Source organism: Pan troglodytes, chromosome 5, assembly GCF_028858775.2.
Source record: "Pan troglodytes isolate AG18354 chromosome 5, NHGRI_mPanTro3-v2.0_pri, whole genome shotgun sequence".
Taxonomy (NCBI): Eukaryota; Metazoa; Chordata; class Mammalia; order Primates; family Hominidae; genus Pan; species Pan troglodytes.
Genome location: NC_072403.2, coordinates 22,261,664 through 22,287,811, shown reverse-complemented (window position 1 = coordinate 22,287,811; position 26,148 = coordinate 22,261,664). Strand labels below are relative to the sequence as shown.

Sequence of the window (26,148 nt, the reverse complement as noted above, 5' to 3'; positions counted from 1 at the left end):
AGGCAAAGGAGAGGTGAGAAATGGAACCAACATTTCTGAAAAGGAAATTTGAGAACTGCATCATCTGCCCTTTAAGAAGAAAAGGAGAAAAAAAAACAGGAGAGAGGGTATTGAGAACATCTTAGGGGAGTTGTTAACTCCATTAAAAAATATATGTGTTAGAGTGTTCACTTGCCCAGTGTCTTCATAATCTTCCTTTATGATGTGCAGCTGCCACGGCTAGTGTTGTTGTTGTTGTTGTTGTTGTTGTTTTGTTTCGTTTTTGGAGACAGAGTGTCGCTCTGTCGCCCAGGCTGGAGTACAATGGTGCAATCTCGGCTCACTGCAACCTCTGCCTCCCGGGTTCAAGCAATTCTCCTGCCTCAGCCTCTCAAGTAGCTGGGACTACAGCCGTGTGCCAGCTAATGTTACACCAGGCTAAATTTGTTTTTTATTTTTTATTTTTGGTAGAGACGGGGTTTCACCATGTTAGCCAGGATGGTCTCAATCTCCTGACCTCGTGATCTGCCTGCCTCGGCCTCCCAAAGTGTTGGCTAGTGTTTTCTCTGCTTCAGTGCTTGGGGTATGATTGGGTTATGGGAGTTCACACTGAGTCCAGGGCCTAGTCTTAATCTTGCCAAAGATGTTCTTTCCCCGGTGCTCATGTTCTGATGTCCTTTCCCTCCTTCCCTTTCTCCTCCCTTTCCTTTTCCCTTTGTCACTGCCCTCTTCCCTTTCCCAGCATCCAGAGCTGCTGTTGGCGGATTGTACCCACGGGGAGATGATTCCTCATGAAGAGCCTGGATCCCCTACAGAAATCAAATGTGACTTTCCGTTTATCAGACTAAAATCAGAGCCAGCCAGACAGTGAAACAGTCACCGTGGAGGGGGGACGGCGAAAAATGAAATCCAACCAAGAGCGGAGCAACGAATGCCTGCCTCCCAAGAAGCGCGAGATCCCCGCCACCAGCCGGTCCTCTGAGGAGAAGGCCCCTACCCTGCCCAGCGACAACCACCGGGTGGAGGGCACAGCATGGCTCCCGGGCAACCCTGGTGGCCGGGGCCACGGGGGCGGGAGGCATGGGCCGGCAGGGACCTCGGTGGAGCTTGGTTTACAACAGGGAATAGGTTTACACAAAGCATTGTCCACAGGGCTGGACTACTCCCCGCCCAGCGCTCCCAGGTCTGTCCCCGTGGCCACCACGCTGCCTGCCGCGTACGCCACCCCGCAGCCAGGGACCCCGGTGTCCCCCGTGCAGTACGCTCACCTGCCGCACACCTTCCAGTTCATTGGGTCCTCCCAATACAGTGGGACCTATGCCAGCTTCATCCCATCACAGCTGATCCCCCCAACCGCCAACCCCGTCACCAGTGCGGTGGCCTCGGCCGCAGGGGCCACCACTCCATCCCAGCGCTCCCAGCTGGAGGCCTATTCCACTCTGCTGGCCAACATGGGCAGTCTGAGCCAGACGCCGGGACACAAGGCTGAGCAGCAGCAGCAGCAGCAGCAGCAGCAGCAGCATCAGCATCAGCATCAGCAGCAGCAGCAGCAGCAGCAGCAGCAGCACCTCAGCAGGGCTCCGGGGCTCATCACCCCGGGGTCCCCCCCACCAGCCCAGCAGAACCAGTACGTCCACATTTCCAGTTCTCCGCAGAACACCGGCCGCACCGCCTCTCCTCCGGCCATCCCCGTCCACCTCCACCCCCACCAGACGATGATCCCACACACGCTCACCCTGGGGCCCCCCTCCCAGGTCGTCATGCAATACGCCGACTCCGGCAGCCACTTTGTCCCTCGGGAGGCCACCAAGAAAGCCGAGTGCAGCCGGATGCAGCAGGCCATCCAGGCCAAGGAGGTCCTGAACGGTGAGATGGAGAAGAGCCGGCGGTACGGGGCCCCGTCCTCGGCCGACCTGGGCCTGGGCAAGGCAGGCGGCAAGTCGGTTCCTCACCCATACGAGTCCAGGCACGTGGTGGTCCACCCGAGCCCCTCAGACTACAGCAGTCGTGATCCTTCGGGGGTCCGGGCCTCTGTGATGGTCCTGCCCAACAGCAACACGCCCGCAGCTGACCTGGAGGTGCAACAGGCCACTCATCGTGAGGCCTCCCCTTCCACCCTCAACGACAAAAGTGGCCTGCATTTAGGGAAGCCTGGCCACCGGTCCTACGCGCTCTCACCCCACACGGTCATTCAGACCACACACAGTGCTTCAGAGCCACTCCCGGTGGGACTGCCAGCCACGGCCTTCTACGCAGGGACTCAACCCCCTGTCATCGGCTACCTGAGCGGCCAGCAGCAAGCAATCACCTACGCCGGCAGCCTGCCCCAGCACCTGGTGATCCCCGGCACACAGCCCCTGCTCATCCCGGTCGGCAGCACTGACATGGAAGCGTCGGGGGCAGCCCCGGCCATAGTCACGTCATCCCCCCAGTTTGCTGCAGTGCCTCACACGTTCGTCACCACCGCCCTTCCCAAGAGTGAGAACTTCAACCCTGAGGCCCTGGTCACCCAGGCCGCCTACCCAGCCATGGTGCAGGCCCAGATCCACCTGCCTGTGGTGCAGTCCGTGGCCTCCCCGGCGGCGGCTCCCCCTACGCTGCCTCCCTACTTCATGAAAGGCTCCATCATCCAGTTGGCCAATGGGGAGCTAAAGAAGGTGGAAGACTTAAAAACAGAAGATTTCATCCAGAGTGCAGAGATAAGCAACGACCTGAAGATCGACTCCAGCACCGTAGAGAGGATTGAAGACAGCCATAGCCCGGGCGTGGCCGTGATACAGTTCGCCGTCGGGGAGCACCGAGCCCAGGTAACGTTAGCCCAGGTGGCACAGGGATGGGACACCACACCGTGACGCCATCATCATCTCCTGGCAAGACGAATTGCTTCTATGAGGCAGGATTAAGGGTTCTCGGGTACACCTAGACCTTAGACTCGGCCTTTCCCAACTGCGTTCTCTAGAAAAAATAAGCCCCATTTCCCCGTGATCTCTGCTGTGTGTAATGAATTAACCTCCATGCATGGAGAGTGGGGCTAGTTATGGAGTCCTTGAGACAATCCAGAAACTCACCACTCTAGTTATTTTTTGAATTCTGTGATTAAGATGAGGAACCCTGATTAGGAAACGCTGCTGGACTTCAGGTCCTTCTAGTGGTCATTCGGCACTTTTTCTTACCAGGAAAAGACAGAGGATGCCGTTGGAGTGAGGGGATTAGATGCTGAAGCAATCATATCCCATTGCAACATCCATGTTTTAAAATATGTCTTATTAGCTGGGTACAGTGGTATATGCCTTTGGTCCCAGCTACTCCAGAGACTGAGGCAGGAGGATCACTTGAGCCCAGGAGTTCGAGGCTGTAGTGAGCTATGGCTGAACCTGTGACTATCACTGCACTCAAGCCTGGGCAACATAGCAAGGCCTGGTCTCCAACATATATATAATGTCTTATTATTTAGGTATGATAAGGCCAACAGGTAGATCAGCAGACAACTCTCTTTGACGAGATAATTTGTTATACTCTCTGATCCCAAGAGGAAAGGGCACTCTACACCAAGAGGTGTAGAACACCGTAAAGTGGGGGGCACCTGGGGAAGCCCCAGGTGGGTCAGGAGGCGGAGGGAGTGAGGGGAAATGTGGCAAACAACAGCCTTTATTGTGGTTTCATGGGAGGCAGGGTAAGCGGGTTTAGGATTGGTTAGAGTGGATAATTCCAGTGTGCTCTGGGGTGTAGGGGCTGTCCTTAGTTGTCTGGCTGCTGGTGCTGGGGTGATCAATACAGGTGGAAGGGCTGGGCACAGTGGCTCACACCTGTAATCCCAGCACTTTGGGAGGCTGAGGCGGGTGGATCACCAGAGGTCAGGAGTTCGAGACCAGCCTGGCCAACATGGTGAAACCCTGTCTCTACTAAAAATACAAAAATTAGCCGGGCATGGTGGTGTGTGCCTGTAATCCCAGCTACTCCAGAGGCTGAGGTAGGAGAATTGCATGAACCCGGGAGGTGGAGATTGCAGTGAGCCGAGATCAGGCCACTGCCCTCCAGCCTTGGACACACAGCAAGACTCTGTCTCAGACAAAAAAAAAAAAAAAAAAAAAAAAAAAACAGATGGAAGGCAGCCCTAAGTGTGATGGACCAATATAGGAGGCTGCTGGGGAGTGGGCTCTGGACTGGTTAGTTTGCATATAAAAGTCAGGCCTCTAGGAATTAGCTAATCCTAGGAGAGACTATACCTCTGGGATCCACAAGACACTAAAATATCAAAGCATCAGAAAATAAAAGCGTGGTTAATACAATCTGAGAAGTCAGGGCTGTCCCAGGTGACCTGCTGGGCTTGGGGTAAAGTCAGCTGTAGCCAAGATGAGTCACTGGAAGTGTGGTTAACGCTCTTAATTTCCACAGGCTCCTTCAATCTACCCTTTTCCAGGTTCTTAGATCGATTACATGCATTTATTCCACAGCCCATTTCTTTCACTGCCCAAGTTGCTGGGAGTCCAGCAGGTTCAGCCTGCAGCTGAGAGCTTTCCTGGCTATCGAGCGTACTTTCTACAAGTGTTTCCATCTAGGATTTGAAAACATTCAAATGGGACAGAGCCTCCTTCCAGCTTGAGTTGAAAATAGTCATGAAATAGCTGCTATTTGGGACATTCAGATAAAATAAAACAAGAAAAAAAAGATAAACTAATTAATGGTTTGATTGTTTTGGGCATTTTTTTTTTTCATTTTTGAGACAGTGTTTCTTGTCTCCTAGGCTGGAATGCAGTGGTGCAATCAGCTCACTGTGGCCTTGACCTCCTAGGCTCCAGCGATCCTCCCACCCCAACCTCCCTAGTAGCTAGGACCACAGGTGCATACCACCATGCCCAGCTAATTTAAAAATAAAAAAACATTTTAGTAGAGATGGGGTCTTGCTGTGTTGCCTAGGCTGGTCTCAAACTCCTGGGCTCCAAGCAGTCCTTCCACCTCGGCCTCCCAAAGCCCTGAGATTACAGATACGAGTCCCTATGTCTGGCTTTTTTGAGCATTTCTTAAAAGCCCAAGTGAGGAAAGGACCAAATCAGTTTTCCAGAACCACTCGTGAATGACTGGATATGGGGGCTCGCACAAAGCCGGGGCCCTGCATTGCCGAGAGCTTTTAGCCCTGAATACTTTTCTTTGTATTATGAGATGTCACTGTAGGTTTACAGTCTTTGGAAGGGCCCAAGAAAGATTTCCCCAAAGATCTGATTAAAAAAAAAAAGAAAATCAGGATTTTTAAAATAAATGGCATAATAATACAGCTCACTACCCCTCTGTAGTGGCTGTTCACTTCCTGCATGAATTAGGGGTGGGTACTAGGAGAAAGAAAATGAACTTCCTTGAGCAAAGTTGACTCTTCACAGACCCCAGGTGACACATGGAAAATAAACATGAGTGAAGAGTCATTGCTTTTCATGGTACTTAGAATCCTTAACACATTTTTGTGAACAGAGGCAGGTGTGAAAAGAGGTTTTGTTTAGAAATGCGACTGGTTCCTTGCCGGCCAGCATCAACTTCAGCTTGAGAATGAAGGCAGCCACTTCAGCTGTGGGCCACACTTCCCAGGCCTGGCAGCCTCTGCAGAAACCAGACTCTTCTATTTTTTTTTTTTTTTTGGAGACAGAGTCTTGCTCTGTCACCCGGGCTGGAGTGCAGAGTGCAGTGGGGTGATCTTGGCTCACTGCAACCTCTGCCTCTTGGTTCAAGTGATTCTTCTGCCTCAGCCTCCCAAGTAGCCGAGACTACAGGCACACGCCATCACCCCCTGCTAATTTTTGTATTTTTAGTAGAGACAGGGTTTCACCATGTTGGCCAGGCTGGTCTCGAACTCCTGACCTCAGGTGATTCACCTGCCTCAGCCTCCTAAAGCTGCGATTGTAGGCGTGAGCCACCGCGCCCAGCCCCTTACAGCCCTCTTCTGTTCTTGGGGAGGAAGATCTAGGTGTGTTTCTCCCTACTCCAAACTTTGCAAAATTAATGATTAAATGAAAGAGAAATTGGCTTCCCTGTGAAGTCAGAGCCCTGTTCTCATGTTTTTTCCCATAGTGAGATCACTAAATCTCTCTACTGACAGCCAGGGTGCAGACGAGCAGGTAGAAGTGTTGTCAGGGCCTGTTTGCAGGTCTGTGAGGTTGGCCCCCGCGTGGCTGTGCTGCATGCCGGGAAGGGCTTCCTCAAAGAAAGGCAAGTGTGCTGAGACCTGCTGAAAAGGCAGCTAGAGCTTCACGCTGTAGAAACAAAAGTGCAAGGCCTGACGCAACCAATGATTTGTCACTTTACCGAGGAGTCTATCAGAAATCGGCTGACATCATCACAGCTAAAATACTCCACCAGCTGTGTTTGCCACAAGTGACAGGTTCAGAGTCAGTGGAGACTCAGACAGAGGGCATGAGAGGGGGAGATGGGAGGGAGAGAGAGGACTCATATCTGGGCTTAATTGAGGCTCCAAAGGCTACATCCTTCTCCCCTCTGCAGTGCCTTCCTGAGGGGTTTTCTCCCCTAGCCTGAAGAATCTTCCTGGTCTTCTCAACTGGTTAGGCACTGCTGACACTGCACCCACAGAGAAATTCAGAAATGTGCAGATTGTTGAGCTTAATAAGCAAAATCACAAATTTGATTGGGGAAGTTGTGGAAGAAGAGATGGTTTTCTCCAAAACAGATGGCATTGTGACTCTAGGCAGAAATCCTGCATGAACAGACTCTTGAGGATGCCTGAACTCATAAGACCCCCCCAACATCACACCCCCAGGGAAAGCAGTGTGATATGGTATGGTGGTGACAGACCCAGGGGTGCGGATTTGGGTCTCTGGAAGGACAAGTTACTTCACCTCTCTGAGCTGCAGCTCTCTCCTCTCTAAACCAGGCAGATGAGTTTTGTTTTTCTGTGGGTTTTTGTGTTCGTTTGTTTGCTTGTTTTGAGACAGGGTCTTGCCCTGTCACCCAGGCTGAAGTGCAGTGATGGGATCATTGGCTCACTGCAGCCTCAACCTCCTGGACTCAATTGATCCTCCCACCTCAGCCTCCCCAGTAGCTGGGACTATGGGTGTGTGCCACTACACCCAGCTAATTTTCTGTATTTTTTTGTAGAGACAGGGTTTTGCTATCTTGCCCGTGCTGGTCTGGAACTCCTGGGCTCAAGCGATCCACCCACCTCGGTCTCCCAAAGTGCTGGGATTATAGGCGTGAGCCACGGCGCCCGGCCACGTATGATTCTTCATAGGAGATAATCTCTTGAGAGGGTTCCGTTTTTTAATGCTTCACTTTTATACTTTCCAGAACAGCACAGCCCTTGTAAAAATTTATTAGCGTCAGTTAACCAAAAACCAAGAAGAGCATTAAGATGAACATGTACTGACCTCATGCTAAGCGGCACACAGACCTCATGGGAACTAAAGCCATGGCATATAAAACTGAGGGGTGTTTAGTTTGGGGATGATTTTTAAGGGGCTGAATTCCTCATTAAGACTGTGGAAAGATGCCCCCAGCCTTGTCCCAGCTGACGCTCCAGACGAGGCAATGTAGGAGAAAAATGCTTTTCCGTGTTTGTCACTATCCCTGTGGCATTGCCCTGCCCAGTACAGCTTTTCTCCACTCGAGCAAAGCGTCTATGCATCCCCCAGGCCCCCACCTAGGTGCTGTGGGAGGAAAGGGGAATGCCAGGTGTTGTCCATTGTTACTGCGTGCACCAAAGGAAGCCTCCTTCCTCTTCAGTGGAGGGTGATAGCACGTTCCCCACCCTGGAAGAGAGTTGCTGCTTTGCCATGCCTTGATTCTGGTTGAGAGTCCCAAAGGATGACAGAATCACTTCCCTTCGGCCTCACTGCCAAATATAATCCACTTAATATCCTCCAAGTTTGAGGCCATAAGTCTGTGGCGCGTCCAGATGGGACCCCCCAGGCGATAGCATCAACGTGGGAGCCAATGCGACTCAAAAGAAGGATGGGGCTTCGCACCTCCTCCTTGGGTAGGAAGTAGGTTAGCTGCTTGGAAAATGCAGGAACTGGCACTGAAGAGATCTGAGTCTGAACATATCCCTCACCCGTCAGTAGCACTGGGACCTTGTGCAATGTTAGTTTTCCCTTCCCTGCTTCAACTTAGATGGCTCGGGCCCTGAGAAAGTGATTCACAGCTGAAAAATAAATCAAAGGCCTCGTGTTCTAAAAAGAGTTTATGGAAGGAGAGGCAGCTGATGAAAGTCTAGAAAGAAGGCTGAACTTTTCCAATGAGCACAATAAGCCATTTTTACCCTGCCTGTAATCCTCGGGGTGGAATCCCGCGAGTGGCCGAGGCGAGCACCCTTCCCGCCGTTCCTGTTTCTAAGGCTAAATGATGTCATGCCAGCCTGCGTGAGCATATCAATCTGTATTTCTGAGTATGAACTGGATGTGAGGGGTGCATTGGTGCTCCAGCCCTCCAGATCAGTAAGACAACCAATGCAGAAACAAGGGCTCCCAGGCTCCTCTTCTGCAAGAGGCTGTTAGCGACGTGCCCGCTGGGACAGCCCTGCCCAGGATGGCCCCAGCTGGGGAGCCTTTGGCTTCCATCTGGCGGCGTTCTATATTATCCCATCCTTCTGTCTCACCCTTCCTAGGTTCAGCTTCTCTGAAGAGTACACAGCATTTGCTCAGTGGAGTTGTAAAATGTATTGGTAAAGTGCTCTGGGTTGACACGTTCCTTTGCTTCTTTCCTAAATGCCAGGCTCTGTGTGTTATTAGGGCCGTCTGTCGCTTCCCAGCGCCTCCCGAGGTGACTGCTTCCCTGACTTGGTGGCTGCTTAATATTCAGTGCCATTTCCTCCTCCCGACTGTCCTGGTGTGGGTGTGAGTGTGCCTGTGTGTGTGCTCGTACAGCAGTTGTTATCATGATGTACTTACTGGCTGTCTACCGATGGCTTTCCTTTCATTCTACTATTTTTTGGTTGACTTCTGTGAGCTGTGAGTCATCGGTGGTAACATTATGCATTGAATGGATTAGCTGGTACCTAAAAATAGCCGAGGCACTCATGCAGGCGGCACATGAGCCTGTAGAGTCAGTCCCTTTGCAGCCAAGGCAGACCCACTTGCCAACATTGAACATGCCGAGCTTGGTGGCGATGAATCCTAATGTATCAAAAAATAGATAGTTGGTGACTGCCCTGTATGCAGAGCCCAGCCCTGGATTTGTGCCGCAGTTGTTGGTAATACACACTTCCTGTCTGTTCTGGTGCTGGAAAGGCTCCAACAGAGAAACTACGTCAAACCACATTTTTGTTTGTGGGTCTTTGTACCTCTCTTAAAAAAAAAAAAAAAAAGCAGAAAAATGCTCTCCTTTAAACTGTATGTGCTATATGTGCCCCCAACTGGGTCATCTTATATGTTTTGATTCTGTCAGACTGTTGTTGTTTATAGCATTTAGAAAAAAATTAAAGACTATTGTTTAAAGCAGTTTTAGGTGTACGGCAAGTAGAGAGAGGTCCCACACACCTAACAGTTTTCCCTGTTATTAAAATCTTGCATTGGTGTGATAGATTGGTTACAACTGATGAGCCAGTACCGATACCTTATTTTTAACTAAAGTCCATAGTTTATACTACAGTTCACTCTGTGTTGTACATGCTGTTTTTGATGAATTTATGATGTCATGTATCCAGCATTACAGTATTATACAGAACAGCTGTACCACCCTAAAAATCCCTTATGCATCAACTATTTGTCCCCCACACCCCACCTTAAACTCCTGGCACCCACTGATCATTTTACTCTCTCCATAGTTTTGCCTGTTCCAGAATGCCGTGCAGTTGGAATCATCCAGTATGTCGCCTTTTCACATTGGCGTCTCTCACTTAGCGATATGCATTTCAGGTTCTTCCATGTCTTCTTGTTGCTCTGATAGCTCATTTCTTTTTAGCACTGAATATTATGTTGTTCTTTAAGGCACATTTTTTTTTTGAGATAGGGTCTTGCTCTGTTGCCCAGGCTGGAGTGCAGTGACACCATAATAGCTCACTGCAGCTTTGACCTCCTAGGCTCAAGCAATCCTCCGACTTCAGCCTCCCTAGGAACAGGGACCACAAGTACACACCACCACGCCCAGCTAATTTTTCTATTTTTTTTTGTAGAGACGGGGTCTTGCCATGTTGCCCAGGCTGCTCTTGAACTCCTGAGCTCATGTGATCCTCCCGCCTCAGGCCCCCAAAGTGCTGGGATTACAGGGATGAGCCACCCTTCCCTGCCTAAGGCACACATTTTAAGGCCCCAGAAAAGGAAGGCAAGTGAGCTAGAACCTGTGTGCCTAAGGGCTTCCGTGTCACAGCTGCTGTGGTCACTCACTGGGCAGTGTCCTTCCTGGCCATCCCTGAGCCTCCCCACAGGGCCTTCCCACAAGGGAGCTCTGTGAGCCACGCTACCATGTGTAAGAAAAACCCAGCTTTTAATGTGGGATTTGTGTTAGGAGGCATCCCGGTGCTAGGGTGTGGGTTTACTGAACAACCCTGAAACACTTCCACCAAGGACTGAGTCAGGCTTTGCGTGAACATGATTCAGTGTTTTAAATAGAACACTCACAGAGATTCTTACACTCAGCCAAAGAGTTTTGACTGTTTTTATTAATGATTTTTAAACATTGCAGTAAATGGGTCTCTCGCTTACCCCCTTCATCTTCGAGACGGGGTTTTCTGATTTTTTTCATGCTGAGAACGTAACCATGCAGACTTAGCCTTCCAGGAAAGCAGACCGGCCTTTCTCTACAGGTAAAACAAGACTGAAAATTTCACTTGCAGACAAAGTTAAGAATGCCCAATTTAATAATTTCACCAAAAAACAAGACATACTTACTGAAACCTAGCTTATGAGAGAATTCATTGCTCCCAGCAACAGGCGAAATTTGTATGTCTGGGATAGTGTCATGAAAAAATGTTTTGTAAAACAGATGCCCTTCGCAATTTGTGAAAACAGGGACTCTTGTGAAGGAAATGGGAGACATATTTAAACAACAGACGTTTTGTTTTCTTTCTATCTTGTTTTTGGTGATATGTACATATGTGTGTATATAGACATAGCACCAATCTAAGATTGAAATATACAATCAAACAGCATAAATATGCGTGTATGTGCATAGTGTTTAGATATAGTAGTTATTGACTAAGTGGTGAAAGGAATTTTATTGAATTTTCATACAGAGGAGCTAAAATTTTTCTTAAAAGCCAGTCATTTGTCAGATTAGAAAGGTGACATTGAAAAAATAATCATGAGCCCAGAAGTGAGTCGGTGTTGTCTCCCTGTCTTGGTTCGTCCATCCAAAATGGGAGTTGGAGGTGACAGTTCTAGAGGAGTCGATTTAGGGGGATGGATGGAGGAAGGGGTAGGCAGATCTCTTATAACCACACTGATGAGCACATGGGCTTGCTGGCAGCAGTGGGAGGAGGGAGGGAAAGAGTGGAGGAGGGTGGGAGGCGGTCCACCCCCAAAAGCAAGAGGTGCTGGCGACAGGGCATCCAGAGATGAAAGACAGAGGGCCCTCAAGCTTACAAAAGTATAAAGGCCATCCCTGGGCGCGGTGGCTCACACCTGTAATCCCAGCACTTTGGGAGGCCGAGGTGGGTGGATCATCTGAGGTCAAGAGTTCAAGACCAGCCTGACTAACATGGTGAAAACCCGTCTCTACTAAATACAAAAAAATTAGCCTGGTGTGGTGGCAGGCACCTATAATCCCAGCTACTTGGGAGGCTGAGGCAGGAGAATTGCTTGAACCTGGGAGGCAGAGGTTACCGTGAATCAAGATGGCACCACTACACTCTAGCCTTGGCGACAGAGTGAGACTCTGTCTCAAAAAAAAGAAAGAAAGAAAGAAAAGTTATAAAGGCTATTCTACTTACTGCTTAGGGTGTTTGAAACAGGATATATTTACTGGATGAAAAAATGGGCTATATTGAGCTGTCTGGCGTTATGTAACGTGCTTTGGTTATCTGTAGTACTGCTTCCATGAGTTTATTTTCATTGGGATTTCATCAGAAACCATTCTGGAAAATGTGTGGAACCCCAGCAAGATCATAAAATGACTTAATGATTACTAACACAGCTGCAAGAACGAGAGTGGAGAGAAAATAACTGAAGTGTGATTCAATAAAATCATGACGACCTCAGCATCTGACAAGGTGAGGTGGCTATGGCTCCGCTGAGAAAGCTGCCTGTTAGGCGGTAAAGCCACACCCTGGAGAAAGCACTGCTCCTCTCTCCCTGGGGGAGGTCACAGCCCACTTTAGTTCTGGCTGGTTAAAAAAAAAAAAAAAAAAAAAAAAAGACAGGCAGTCTCTCTATTGCCCCCTGTTGTCCAGTTGTACCATTGCAATGTTTTTCCATACAGAAGGCAAACAACTATTCTTTCAGGTTTTTGTTTGTTTGTTTTTTGTTTTTTTTAAGATGGAGTCTTGCACTGTCGCCTGGGCTGGGGTGCAATGGCGTGATCTTGGCTCACTGCAACCTCCGCCTCCCAGGTTCAAGCAATTCTCCTGCTTCAGCCTTCAGAGTAGCTGAGATTACAGGCACCTGCTCCCATGCCTGGCTAATTTTTTTGTATTTTTAGTAGAGACAGGGTTTCACCATGTTGGCCAGGCTGGTCTTGAACTCCTGACCTCATGATCAGCCCGCCTCTGCCTCCCAAAGTGGTGGGATTACAGGTGTGAGCCACCACGCCCAGCCTCTTCTTTCAGATTTTAACTGAGCACCTATTACTTGCCAGGAAGTCTTTTAGACTCTGGAGATAGAACACTGAGTTTGGGGAAAGAGGCAAAACAGACAAATATACAAGTAAATAAAAAAGAATGCATAAAATAACCAGTCCCTTTTGGCACCAGGGACTGGTTTCATGGAAGAAGATTTTTTGGCAGGATGGGAAGAGGGAGGGGGATGGTTTTGGGATGAAACTGTTCCACCTCAGATCATCAGGCATTAGTTAGATTCTCATAAGGAGTGCACAACCTGGATTCCTTGCATGCGCAGTTTACAATAGGGTTCACGCTCCTATGAGAATCTAATGCTTGCGACTGATCTGACAGGAGGCGGAGCTCAGTCTGGAATGGTTGCTCACCTCCAGCTGTGCAGCCCAGTACCTAACAGGCCATGGACTGCTACTGGTCCGTTGCCTGGGGGTTGGAGATCCCTGGTATAAAGAGGAGAAGGGGCCAGGCTAGGTGGCTCATGCTTGTAATCTCAGCACTTTGGGAGGCCGAGGCAAGAGGGCACTTGAGGCCAGGAGTTTTGAAACCAGCCAGGCCAACATAGCAAGGCTCCATCTCTACATAATAATCATCATTATCATCACCAACAAAACATTAGCTGGACATGGTGGTGCATGCATGTGGTCCCAACTACTCAGGCGGCTGAGGCAGGAGGATCTCTTGAGCCCACGAGGTCAAGGCTGCAGTCAGCCATGATCATGCTACTGCACTCCAGCCTGGGCAACAGAACAAGACCCTATCTCAAAATAAAAAAAGGAAGCTATGGAAACTAGAGGGTTGTTATTTTAAATAGAACTGTCAGGGAGTTCTCTCTGAAAAGGACAGTGGGTGGCAACAGTACGTGAGGCAAAAAAGATTCCAAATGAATGGAGAGAGTAGCAGGTGCCCAGACGGAAGGTGCAAGAGGGGTTAAAGGACCAGCAAGGAGACCACTGTTGCTACAGTGTAGGGAGTAAGGGGCACCTGCAGACCACATCAGGCTTGCATGTGGTGACTGAGCGAGTGAGATGCAGCTTGGCCAGGACAAAGGTGGTGGAGGTAGTAAAAAAAATAGTATCATTCTAGGTGTATTTGGAAAAGGAACCCATACAGTTTGCTTATAATTGGGATGTTTGTGATGTAAGAGAAAGAGCGGAAGAAAGTATGATTCCAAGGTCCTTGATTGAACAGCCGGAAGAATGGGATACCATTTATGGAGATGGGGAAGAACATGGGATGGCCACCGGGCAGGGGCACATCGGGAGGTCTGGTGTGTTTTAGGTCACTTTAAGTTTGAGTTGCCCATTCGACATCTGAGTGGACATCATCGGATAGCGTGGTCACTGGTGTCCAAATGTACCCGTTTTGCGTGTATGTTCTATCTCCTCATGGGAGGCAAGGAACTAGGTCTTAACCAATAGATACTCTTCTAAGGTTCCTAACACTTAGCAGGTGCTCAGTGTATACTTGTTGAACTTTTATTAAAACTGCAAAGCCTGAAATGTATTATTAGGAACCCTCAATAATATTTTGAGGCCGGGCACGGTGGCTCACACCTGTAATCTCAGCACTTTAGGAGGCCAAGACAGGCGGATCACTTGAGGTCAGCAGTTCAAGACCAGCCTGGCCAACATGGTAAAACCCCGTCTCTACTAAACATACAAAAATTAGCCAGGTGTGGTGGCTTATGCCTCCCAGCTACTCGGGAGGCTGAGGCAGGAGAATCGCTTGAACCCAGGAGGTGGAGTTTGCAGTGAGCCGAGATAGTGCCACTACATTCCAGCCTGGGCAACAGAGCAAGACTCCATCTCAAAAGAAAAAATAATAATAATAACAATATTTTGAAGCTATCAGCATCATAGAGAATACCCATATGGGTTTTAAATTCAAGGAATTCACAGACTTATTGTTCCAGTTGAAGATGACATCATCCTACAAAATCACACCATCTCTGTTTCACATCCAAACCAGTCCCCGCTGGCATTGACAGCATGTTTTGAGATGGAGAAGGCTCCTCTCCAGGGGAATTTCAAGCAACAGATTTGATGATATATATTCTCACTGAAAAACCCCTCAGTGAGATTTCTTCATTAACGGTTAATGATCAGTTAACCTTTAAGAATGTTTATATCCTTATGACAAACCTAATTATAAAATAAAGATAGATTTGCTATGAATGCTTGAGTGTACCTATTTGAGATGTGTGCAACAAGATTTTAACTTTCACCAAAGAAGGGGAAAAAAAACCTTATTTTACTTCTCATACATTCAGACCCCAAGGGGGAAAAAGTACATTGTCTAGATAGTTCACACTAATTAGTGAGGAGAAAACTAGCATTGGGCTGGCAAGCTATCCGATCTGTGCCTACAATGATCAGATTATCTGAATAATCTTCCGCTCCCACCTCAGCTTTCATGGACCCAGCTGATATCTGGTCGTGGCATCTTTTCGCAGGGTGACACAGCTCCTTTGGTAGGAAGCAAAGGCAGAATTTAGGCAAAAAGAAACAAAGAGAAGCCTTTGAAGTGATTAAAGAAGAATCTCCCAAGCCTATCTAGGTTAACATAAATTTCATTAACAGGCCAGGTGGGCGCGGTGACTCACTTCTGTCATCCTAGCATTTTGGGAGGCTGAGGCGGGCAGATCGCCTGAGGTCAGGAGTTCAAGACTAGCCTGGCTAACATGGTGAATGAAACCCCGTGTCTACTAAAAATATAAAAAATTAGCCAGGGGTGGTGGTGGGCGCCTGTAATCCCTGCTACTTGGGAGGCTGAGGCAGGAGAATCGCTCGAATCCAGGAGGCAGAGATTGCAGTGAGTTGAGATGGTGCCACTGCACTCCAACCTGGGTGACAGAGCGAGACTCTGTCTCAAAAAAAAAAAAAAAAAATTCCATTAACGTCATCTTGTTTTAGTACGCATCTCAAATATTCTCTCTCTCCATCACTTTTCTCTCGTGAATTTTTCGGCAGGCTGTTCTAGCTATGGTTCACACCACAGCATTTAATTCTAAGGCCTGTCTTTGGAGATTTGGAGTTTGGTTTGGTTTGGTTTGGTTTTTAGAGACAGAGTCTTGCTCTGGCACACAGGCTGGAGTGGTGCAGTAGCTCGAGTGACCCTCGCACCTCTGTAACTGAACTTAGGTTTGGCTGCTCACCACTCAAAAGCCAAATACGAGAGACGAGGTCGGTGAGAGGAAAAGCAGGTTTATTGGGAAAGCCAGAGAAATTGAGAAGATGATGAGCTAGCCTTCTAAAGTACCATCTCCAGGCCAGGCATGGTAGCTCACATCTGTAATCCCAGCACTTTGGGATGCCAAGGCAGGCGGATCACCTAAGGTCAGGAGTTTGAGACCAGCCTGACCCACAATGGCCAAACACCATCTCTACTAAAAAATACAAAAATTAGCCAGGTGTGGTGGCACATGCCTGTAGTCCCAGCTACTCAGGAGGCTGAGACAGGAGAATAGCTTGAACCTAGGAAGCAGAGGTTGCAGTGAGCCGAGATTGTACCACTGCACTCCAGCCTGGGCAACAGAGAATCCATCTCAAGAAATAATAATTTTGTAAAAATTAAGTAAAATCTCCAATTTTTTAGGCTGGTTGGAGGGTTTTTATGGGAGGGGGGTATGGGGGGAGACAAAGGGGTTAATATCGAGGAGACTGAGGACCATAGACATTTGGGCACCAGTGAGGGTTCAAGAAGGTTGAGAACTTCTTTGTCCTTGGTCAGGTCATAATGCTCCTTCAGTCTTTAGTATTTTTAATAGAGGGTTTCACCATGTTGGCCAGACTGGTCTCTAACTCCTGACCTCAGGTGATCCGCCCGCCTCGGCCTCCCAAAGTGCTGGGATTACAGGCGTGAGCTACCGTGCCCAGCCACTCCTATCAGTCTTTAACAATATATAGTTAGTTGTTTATATACTTCCCCTTTAATCCCAGAGTTAGTTTCTAAAAGTACATGATTGTTGTTTGTGTATATTATCTCGGTGCTATAAAATTATCCTAGCCTACGTGCAGGAAAGGGTAAAACCCTTTAAACAAAAATGGAGTTAGTTATGTTCGTTCTTTTGCTATTTCACAGTTGTACCTCAGCCTCCCAAAGTGCTGGGATTACAAGAGTGGTGTCTTTGGAGTTTTGAGATGCGGAAATAATGAAAGGCTTTCAAAATGTCCAATAACATTATGAAGTCTTTAGAGGGAAACACGTGTATCTGTATCCTGGCTTTTGCTCTAATCAATTATAGTACCTGTTATAAAGGGCTTGTAGACATTTCTTAATGAGTCTACAGATACTTGGTAACGTGGAAATCCTCAGATAAGTTTATCTATGAGAACACAGTAGATGTTATTTTCAGAAAATTAAATATTGCCTGCCCTGTGAAGTGTGTATAATGTGGCCCACACACCAAGGGCCTCTCCATGGGTAGGTGTCCGGCCATCTGCCAGCAAGGAGACAGGGAGTTATCCGGGAACACGCAGAACCAGAAAAGAGGCTGACATGTTTGGAACTAAGGCTTCTGGTCTTCTGAATGTCACATTACCTCTGCCTGGTGTTGGGCAAGAATAAGCAAACCGCAACTCTGGTAGAGAGTCTTACGAGACAGATGTTAACACCTGAGAGTTTTATTTTTATGACTTGGATTTGCAGCAAAACAATCTCCACTTGATGTGGGATTGCTTTCCTTCTGTTCAGTTTATGTTGTTAATGACTCTAAGAGGTTTGCAAGAGGATCTATGGAGCCAGTTCCAGATTGGTCCTCCTACTTAGAATACAGTGGGTATCCCCATCTGATACAGTCACTTGTAAGTATATTTGTCTATGTATACATGCACATATATGTTTCTGTGTGTGATGTAAATGTAGTTTTGAAACCAAATAGTGTCACACACTTGTACAGGGTAACTAGAATTGTATGAGTGGCTATAAGGCAAACACTACATCACAATTATCTGTACCATGGAACAAGCCCATGAGCTCATGCCTTTGGATCCTACTTATTTCAGTCAATATTCACCACTGTTGAACTAGCAGGAATGCTTAGTTCATCTCTTTTGGTGGCATTGTAATGTCTTTGCTCACAAGGGTAGAGGTCAGGAGGCACAGAAAAAAGAAAATGGGTTTGGGGGCCAATGACTGGGATAAAATCCTAAACCCATTAGCTAATAGCTATGACATTAGGCAAGTGACTTAATCTCTCTGTGACTATTCGTAAAATTTATAAAATTGGAAGAGCAATACTATTCCATACTAATACTATTATGAACATTAAACAAAATACTTTTTGTAAAGTTTGTACCTGAGAGCTTGACAGAGAGTAGGCACTCAAAAACTGTTAGCTTGCTTCACATTATAAAAATAGCCCAGAACAATGAAACTTTCCCCCCAGTAATACACACAGGAGTATGGGTTCGTGCTTACAAGCTGCCATATGAATGTACTCAAGTTGTCTCTTCTAAAAATATGCCTTGTATGGATCCAGTAAAGTCTGTCATTCTAGAAAGGTATCAGAACTAGATCAATCAGAGTTAACAAAGGAAACAAAGAAGATGAAGTAGAAAAGCAACAATCTGTGGAAATCTACTACTTTTAAAGTTTTTTTGGTACTTCAATTATGCATGTGTGTTTTTGTGTGTCTGAATGTGTATAAAATCCAATGGAGGCCTGACACGGTGGCTCACGCCTGTAATCCCAGCACTTTGGGAGGCTGAGGCGGGTGGATCATGAGGTCAGGATATCGAGACCATCCTGGCCAACATGGTGAAGCCCCCACTCTACTAAAAATACAAAAAGTAGCTGGGCGTGGTGGTGGTGGTGCATACCTGTAGTCCCAGCTACTTGGGAGTCTGAGGCAGGAGACTCGCTTGAACCCGGGAGGCAGAGATTGCAGTGAGCCGAGATCGCGCCACTGCACTCCAGCCTGGGCGACAGAGCAAGACTCCCTCTCACAAAAAGAAAAAAAGAATCCAACAATATTTTAAATATTGTTACATATAGCCAATATTCATTCAGATTCACCACGTATCTACCATTTTCATTCCTCTTCATTCCTCCCTGTACAAACTTCAATCTAGATTTGTTTTTTTCTCTACCTAAAGAATACCTTTTAGTATTTTCTATAATGCAGATCTGTTGATGGTGAATTCTTTTAATTACTGTTTGTCTGAACATGTCTCTATTTTGCCTTCATTCTGGAAGGATCTTTTTGCTCCATATAGAATTCTCCATTGACAATTCTTTTTCTTTAGCACTGTAAAGATATTCCATTGTCTCCATTGTCTACTGGCTTCCATTATTTTTGTTGAGATGTAAACTGTGAGTTCAATTGTTGCTTATTTGGAGATAATATGTATTTTGTTCTAGAGGCTTTTTTTTTTTTTTAATGGAGTTTCTCTATTGTCGCCCAGGCTAGAGTGTGATGGAATGATCTTGGCTCACTGCAACCTCCGCCTCCTGGGTTCAAGTGATTCTCCTGCCTCAGCCCCCCGAGTAGCTGGGATTACAGGTTCCTGCCACCATGCCCAGCTAATTTTTGTATTTTTAGTAGAGACGGGGTTTCACCATGTTGGCCAGACTGGTCTCAAACTCCTGACCTCTGGTAATCCACCCACCTCGGCCTCCCAAAGTGCTGGGATTACAGGCAGGAGCCACCACACCCAGCCTGTTCTAGAGGCTTTTAACGATAGTTTTTCCTGTTTAGTTTACAAGATGTCTTTGATTTATAGCAGTTTAATTCTCATCTGCCTCAGTGAGGATTTCTTTTTTTTTATTTTTCCCGTTTGGGGCTAGGCCTTCTTGAAACTGTCTTATTATCCTTCTTCAGTTTGGGAAAATTCTTAGCCATTACCTCCTCAAGTATTAACTTCTGCCCTATTACCTCCCTCTCTTCCTCCTCCTAGGATTCAAATTATGTGTCTGTTAGCCCCTCTCAATGTATCCTATGTGTCTCTTACCCTCTCCTCCATATTGACCATCTTTTTGTCTCTATGTTTACTCTGTGGAGTCTCTTCTAAAGCTCTAATTAGAGAATCCAGTTCCTGAATTCTTTCTTAATCCATGTCTGTTCAACTGGAAAGCTCATTGCATTCTTGATTTCAGTGGTGTATATTTTAATTCTACAATTCTCATAGACCTTTTTTAAATTAATTGTTATTATTATTATTTATTTTTTTTTTTTAGAGACAGAGTCTCACTCTGTTGTCCAGGCTGGAGTGCAGTCTTGTGATCATAGCTCACTGCAACCTCTAACTCCTGGGCTCAAGATCCTCCTGCCTCAGCCTCCTGAGTAGTTGGGACTACAGGCACGCATCACCACACTAGGCTATTTTTTTTTTTAATTTCTGTAGAAACGGGGTCTCACTTTGTTGCCCAGACTGGTCTGAAACTCCTGGCCTCAAGTGATCCTCCCTGTCTCAGCCTCCCAAAGTACTGAGATTACAGGCATGAGCCACCATGCCTGGCTTCATGGATCTTTTAAAAACAGATTCTAGTTTCCTATCAAAATTCTCAAGCTGTCTTTAATCTTCTTAATTATTGTAAGCATAGTCTTTGTAAAGTCTATATGTATGACTCTATATGAGAAGCCCTGGTGCGTCCTTTTTTAAGATCTGATATTTTGCTAGTGCTTATACAAGCTATCTGGTCTCCTCATGACCACCACCCCCCTTTTTTTCAATTGAATGCTTTTATTTGCAAAATTGTGAAAGTAATTCAAGACCTTAATCCAGTTTTAGGGACTCAGATGAGTCAATCTGAGCTTCAGACCTTGAAAGGCCTGTTGGCTTGTGGTTCACTGTCTCCTCTAAGGGACAGTGCTTTGGGGTCACAACTCAAAAGAATGGGGCTCACCAGAGAGCACCCTCCCTTGGTGTATCCTGAACTCCATTACCTGTTCCCTATGCTCTTAACACTATCAAAAGCCCACTTGGTTTCCCAACTGCTCCACTTTGGAATGTTCAAGTGCCTTCAGGAGAAAACAGGCCCCCAACACCAGCTTCACCTCTCTGGGCCATCATCTTTTCCTGATCCAACCCAGGAAGTGTGTGTGTGTGTGTGTGTGTGTGTGTGTGTGTGTGTGACGGAGTTTCACTCTGTCGCCCAGGCTGGAGTGAAGTGGCATGATCTCGGCTCACTGCAGCCTCCACCTCCCGGGTTCAAGCGATTCTCTTGCCTCAGCCTCCTGAGGAGCTGGGATTATAGGCGCCTGCCACCACACCTGGCTAATTTTTGTATTTTTAGTAGAGACAGGGTTTCACCATGCTGGCCAGGCTGGTCTCAGAGTAAAGTGGCACGATCTTGGCTCACTGCAACCTTCGTCCCCCGGACTCAAACGATTCTCCTGCCTCAGCCTCCTGAGTAGCTGGGATTATAGGGGCCCACCACCACACCTGGCTAAGTTTTGTATTTTTAGTAGAGATGGGGTTTTGCCATGGTAGCCAGGCTGGTCTCAAACTCCTGACCTCAGGTGATCCACGCGCCTTGGCCTCCCAAAGTGCTGGGATTACAGGCATGAGCCACCGCGCCTGGCCTTTTTACTATCTTATTTGCTGTCCAGTACTATAAGAAAAAAAGTTTAAACGTTTTGTCCAGAGTTTTTAAATTTATTTGTTTGCTTATATTTTTGTTCAGAGTTTTTAGTTGTCCTCAGAAGGAGGGTTGGTCCAAATTACCTAGTCTACTACATCTAGAAAGGACATTGGAAATTGACTTTTTTTTTTTTTTTTTTTTTGAGACGGAGTCTCACTCTGTGGCCCAGGCTGGATCGCCCAGTGGCACGATCTCGGCTCGCTGCAACATCTGCCTCCTGGGTTCAAGTGATTCTAGTGTTTCAGCCTCCCAAGTAGCTGGGATTACAGGTGCCCGCCACCACGCATGGCTAATTTTTTATTTTTATTTTTAGTGGAGACGGGGTTTCCCCATGTTGGCCAGGCTGGTCTTGAACTCCTGACCTCAAATGATCCACCCACCTTGGCCTCCCAAAGTGCTGGGATTACAGGCATGAGCCACTGTGCCCAGCCACCAAGCATCCTTTTAGGGGCTGGGGACTCAGTGATAAACACACTGTGCCTGCTTCTTGGAACTCACAGTCTCACTCTGATCCGTGTTTAGTCCTGTCCTGTATGATAATAGCAGTTGTCCATTGAGCTCATAAAATCTAAGACCGCGCTGGGCTTGTGAGCCACCCGCAGAGCCTAGCTTGGTGCTGAAAGCTAAGTGGGTGCTCTGTCATTGCTGGGGTTCGATTGACTGGTTCTAACAGACACCAGCTATAGAGCTAACACTTGATGGAATATTTTGAATATTGATGACCTTTTCACTGGCTTCTGCCTATGGCAAGTACAGGTACAACCCAAAGAGAAGAGCCTCATTTATAGTGTGTGGCTGGGGGAGAGGGAGGTTTGCAAACTGAGTCATTTTCCCCCATTCAGCCTGTGTGTGTCTGTGTGAGTTCATACCTGTGTGTGTGCATAAAATCAAACAAGAATAAAATGTTTTCATTTGTTCCCTTCCTTCTTCCTCTCTCTGTCTCTCCCTGTTTCCACAGGTCAGCGTTGAAGTTTTGGTAGAGTATCCTTTTTTTGTGTTTGGACAGGGCTGGTCATCCTGCTGTCCGGAGAGAACCAGCCAGCTCTTTGATTTGCCGTGTTCCAAACTCTCAGTTGGGGATGTCTGCATCTCGCTTACCCTCAAGAACCTGAAGAACGGCTCTGTTAAAAAGGGCCAGCCCGTGGATCCCGCCAGCGTCCTGCTGAAGCACTCAAAGGCCGACGGCCTGGCGGGCAGCAGACACAGGTATGCCGAGCAGGAAAACGGAATCAACCAGGGGAGTGCCCAGATGCTCTCTGAGAATGGCGAACTGAAGTTTCCAGAGAAAATGGGATTGCCTGCAGCGCCCTTCCTCACCAAAATAGAACCCAGCAAGCCCGCGGCAACGAGGAAGAGGAGGTGGTCGGCGCCAGAGAGCCGCAAACTGGAGAAGTCAGAAGACGAACCACCTTTGACTCTTCCTAAGCCTTCTCTAATTCCTCAGGAGGTTAAGATTTGCATTGAAGGCCGGTCTAATGTAGGCAAGTAGAGGCGGCGTGGGGGAAAGGAAACGTGGCTCTCCCTTATCATTTGTATCCAGATTACTGTACTGTAGGCTAAAATAACACAGTATTTACATGTTATCTTCTTAATTTTAGGTTTCTGTTCTAACCTTGTCATTAGAGTTACAGCAGGTGTGTCGCAGGAGACTGGTGCATATGCTTTTTCCACGAGTGTCTGTCAGTGAGCGGGCAGGAGGAAGGGCACAGCAGGAGCGGTCAGGGCTCCAGGCATCCCCGGGGAAGAAAGGAACGGGGCTTCACAGTGCCTGCCTTCTCTAGCGGCACAGAAGCAGCCGGGGGCGCTGACCCCCGCTAGTGTCAGGAGAAAAGTCCCGTGGGAAGGGTCCTGCAGGGGTGCAGGGGTGCACGCATGTGGGGGTGCACAGGCGCTGTGGCGGCGAGTGAGGGTCTCTTTTTCTCTGCCTCCCTCTGCCTCACTCTCTTGCTATCGGCATGGGCCGGGGGCGTTCAGAGCAGTGCCCTCCTGGGGTTCCCACGTGCAAAATCAACATCAGGAACCCAGCTTCAGGGCATCGCGGAGACGCGTCAGATGGCAGATTTGGAAAGTTAACCATTTAAAAGAACATTTTTCTCTCCAACATATTTTACAATAAAAGCAACTTTTAATTGTATAGATATATATTTCCCCCTATGGGGCCTGACTGCACTGATATATATTTTTTTTAAAGAGCAACTGCCACATGCGGGATTTCATTTCTGCTTTTTACTAGTGCAGCGATGTCACCAGGGTGTTGTGGTGGACAGGGAAGCCCCTGCTGTCATGGCCCCACATGGGGTAAGGGGGGTTGGGGGTGGGGGAGAGGGAGAGAGCGAACACCCACGCTGGTTTCTGTGCAGTGTTAGGAAAACCAATCAGGTTATTGCATTGACTTCACTCCCAAGAGGTAGATGCAAACTGCCCTTCAGTGAGAGCAACAGAAGCTCTTCACGTTGAGTTTGCGAAATCTTTTTGTCTTTGAACTCTAGTACTGTTTATAGTTCATGACTATGGACAACTCGGGTGCCACATTTTTTTTTCAGATTCCAGTGTGACATGAGGAATTAGATTTTGAAGATGAGCATATATTACTATCTTTAAGCATTTAAAAATACTGTTCACACTTTATTACCAAGCATCTTGGTCTCTCATTCAACAAGTACTGTATCTCACTTTAAACTCTTTGGGGAAAAAAAACAAAACAAAAAAAAACTAAGTTGCTTTCTTTTTTTCAACACTGTAACTACATTTCAGCTCTGCAGAATTGCTGAAGAGCAAGATATTGAAAGTTTCAATGTGGTTTAAAGGGATGAATGTGAATTATGAACTAGTATGTGACAATAAATGACCACCAAGTACTACCTGACGGGAGGCACTTTTCACTTTGATGTCTGAGAATCAGTTCAAGGCATATGCAGAGTTGGCAGAGAAACTGAGAGAAAAGGGATGGAGAAGAGAATACTCATTTTTGTCCAGTGTTTTTCTTTTTAAGATGAACTTTTAAAGAACCTTGCGATTTGCACATATTGAGTTTATAATTTGTGTGATATTCCTGCAGTTTTTATCCAATAACATTGTGGGAAAGGTTTGGGGGACTGAACGAGCATAAATAAATGTAGCAAAATTTCTTTCTAACCTGCCTAAACTCTAGGCCATTTTATAAGGTTATGTTCCTTTGAAAATTCATTTTGGTCTTTTTACCACATCTGTCACAAAAAGCCAGGTCTTAGCGGGCTCTTAGAAACTCTGAGAATTTTCTTCAGATTCATTGAGAGAGTTTTCCATAAAGACATTTATATATGTGAGCAAGATTTTTTTTAAACAATTACTTTATTATTGTTGTTATTAATGTTATTTTCAGAATGGCTTTTTTTTTCTATTCAAAATCAAATCGAGATTTAATGTTTGGTACAAACCCAGAAAGGGTATTTCATAGTTTTTAAACCTTTCATTCCCAGAGATCCGAAATATCATTTGTGGGTTTTGAATGCATCTTTAAAGTGCTTTAAAAAAAAGTTTTATAAGTAGGGAGAAATTTTTAAATATTCTTACTTGGATGGCTGCAACTAAACTGAACAAATACCTGATTTTTCTTTTACCCCATTGAAAATAGTACTTTCTTCGTCTCACAAATTAAAAAAAAAAAAATCTGGTATCAACCCACATTTTGGCTGTCTAGTATTCATTTACATTTAGGGCTCACCAGGACTAACGATTTTTATAAACCGTTTTCTGGGGTGTACCAAAAACATTTGAACAGGTTTAGAATAGCTAGAATAGTTCCTTGACTTTCCTCGAATTTCATTACCCTCTCAGCATGCTTGCAGAGAGCTGGGTGGGCTCATTCTTGCAGTCATACTGCTTATTTAGTGCTGTATTTTTTAAACGTTTCTGTTCAGAGAACTTGCTTAATCTTCCATATATTCTGCTCAGGGCACTTGCAATTATTAGGTTTTGTTTTTCTTTTTGTTTTTTAACCTTTGATGGTAAGAGGAATACGGGCTGCCACATAGACTTTGTTCTCATTAATATCACTATTTACAACTCATGTGGACTCAGAAAAACACACACCACCTTTTGGCTTACTTCGAGCATTGAACCGACTGGATCCACTAAACCAACACTAAGATGGGAAAACACACATGGTTTGGAGCAATAGGAACATCATCATAATTTTTGTGGTTCTATTTCAGGTATAGGAATTATAAAATAATTGGTTCTTTCTAAACACTTGTCCCATTTCATTCTCTTGCTTTTTTAGCATGTGCAATACTTTCTGTGCCAATAGAGTCTGACCAGTGTGCTATATAGTTAAAGCTCATTCCCTTTTGGCTTTTTCCTTGTTTGGTTGATCTTCCCCATTCTGGCCAGAGCAGGGCTGGAGGGAAGGAGCCAGGAGGGAGAGAGCCTCCCACCTTTCCCCTGCTGCGGATGCTGAGTGCTGGGGCGGGGAGCCTTCAGGAGCCCCGTGCGTCTGCCGCCACGTTGCAGAAAGAGCCAGCCAAGGAGACCCGGGGGAGGAACCGCAGTGTCCCCTGTCACCACACGGAATAGTGAATGTGGAGTGTGGAGAGGAAGGAGGCAGATTCATTTCTAAGACGCACTCTGGAGCCATGTAGCCTGGAGTCAACCCATTTTCCACGGTCTTTTCTGCAAGTGGGCAGGCCCCTCCTCGGGGTCTGTGTCCTTGAGACTTGGAGCCCTGCCTCTGAGCCTGGACGGGAAGTGTGGCCTGTTGTGTGTGTGCGTTCTGAGCGTGTTGGCCAGTGGCTGTGGAGGGGACCACCTGCCACCCACGGTCACCACTCCCTTGTGGCAGCTTTCTCTTCAAATAGGAAGAACGCACAGAGGGCAGGAGCCTCCTGTTTGCAGACGTTGGC

General features: G+C 46.9%; 2 protein-coding genes across 2 annotated transcripts; both read left to right on the top strand.

Annotated features, from left to right (window-relative positions):
- The first annotated feature begins 760 nt into the window (after positions 1-760).
- On the top strand, positions 761-850 carry LOC129144219 (uncharacterized). Its single transcript, XM_055078645.1, has one exon. It carries the CDS (start codon positions 761-763, stop codon positions 848-850), a length of 90 nt encoding a protein of 29 aa, XP_054934620.1.
- Positions 851-881: 31 nt separating this feature from the next.
- ATXN1 (ataxin 1) lies at positions 882-24,403 on the top strand. Its single transcript, XM_016954959.4, has 2 exons — positions 882-2,786; positions 22,227-24,403. Exons 1-2 carry the CDS (start codon positions 882-884, stop codon positions 22,755-22,757), a joined length of 2,436 nt encoding a protein of 811 aa, XP_016810448.2. The 3' UTR covers positions 22,758-24,403.
- Positions 24,404-26,148: the final 1,745 nt, after the last annotated feature.

Coding starts and splice junctions, on each gene's coding strand:
- LOC129144219 (XM_055078645.1), top strand. CDS start 761: ATGATTCCTCATGAAGAGCCTGGATCCCCTACAGAAATCAAATGTGAC.
- ATXN1 (XM_016954959.4), top strand. CDS start 882: ATGAAATCCAACCAAGAGCGGAGCAACGAATGCCTGCCTCCCAAGAAG. Junction 2,787..22,226: donor TCGGGGAGCACCGAGCCCAG/GTAACGTTAGCC, acceptor CTGTTTCCACAG/GTCAGCGTTGAAGTTTTGGT.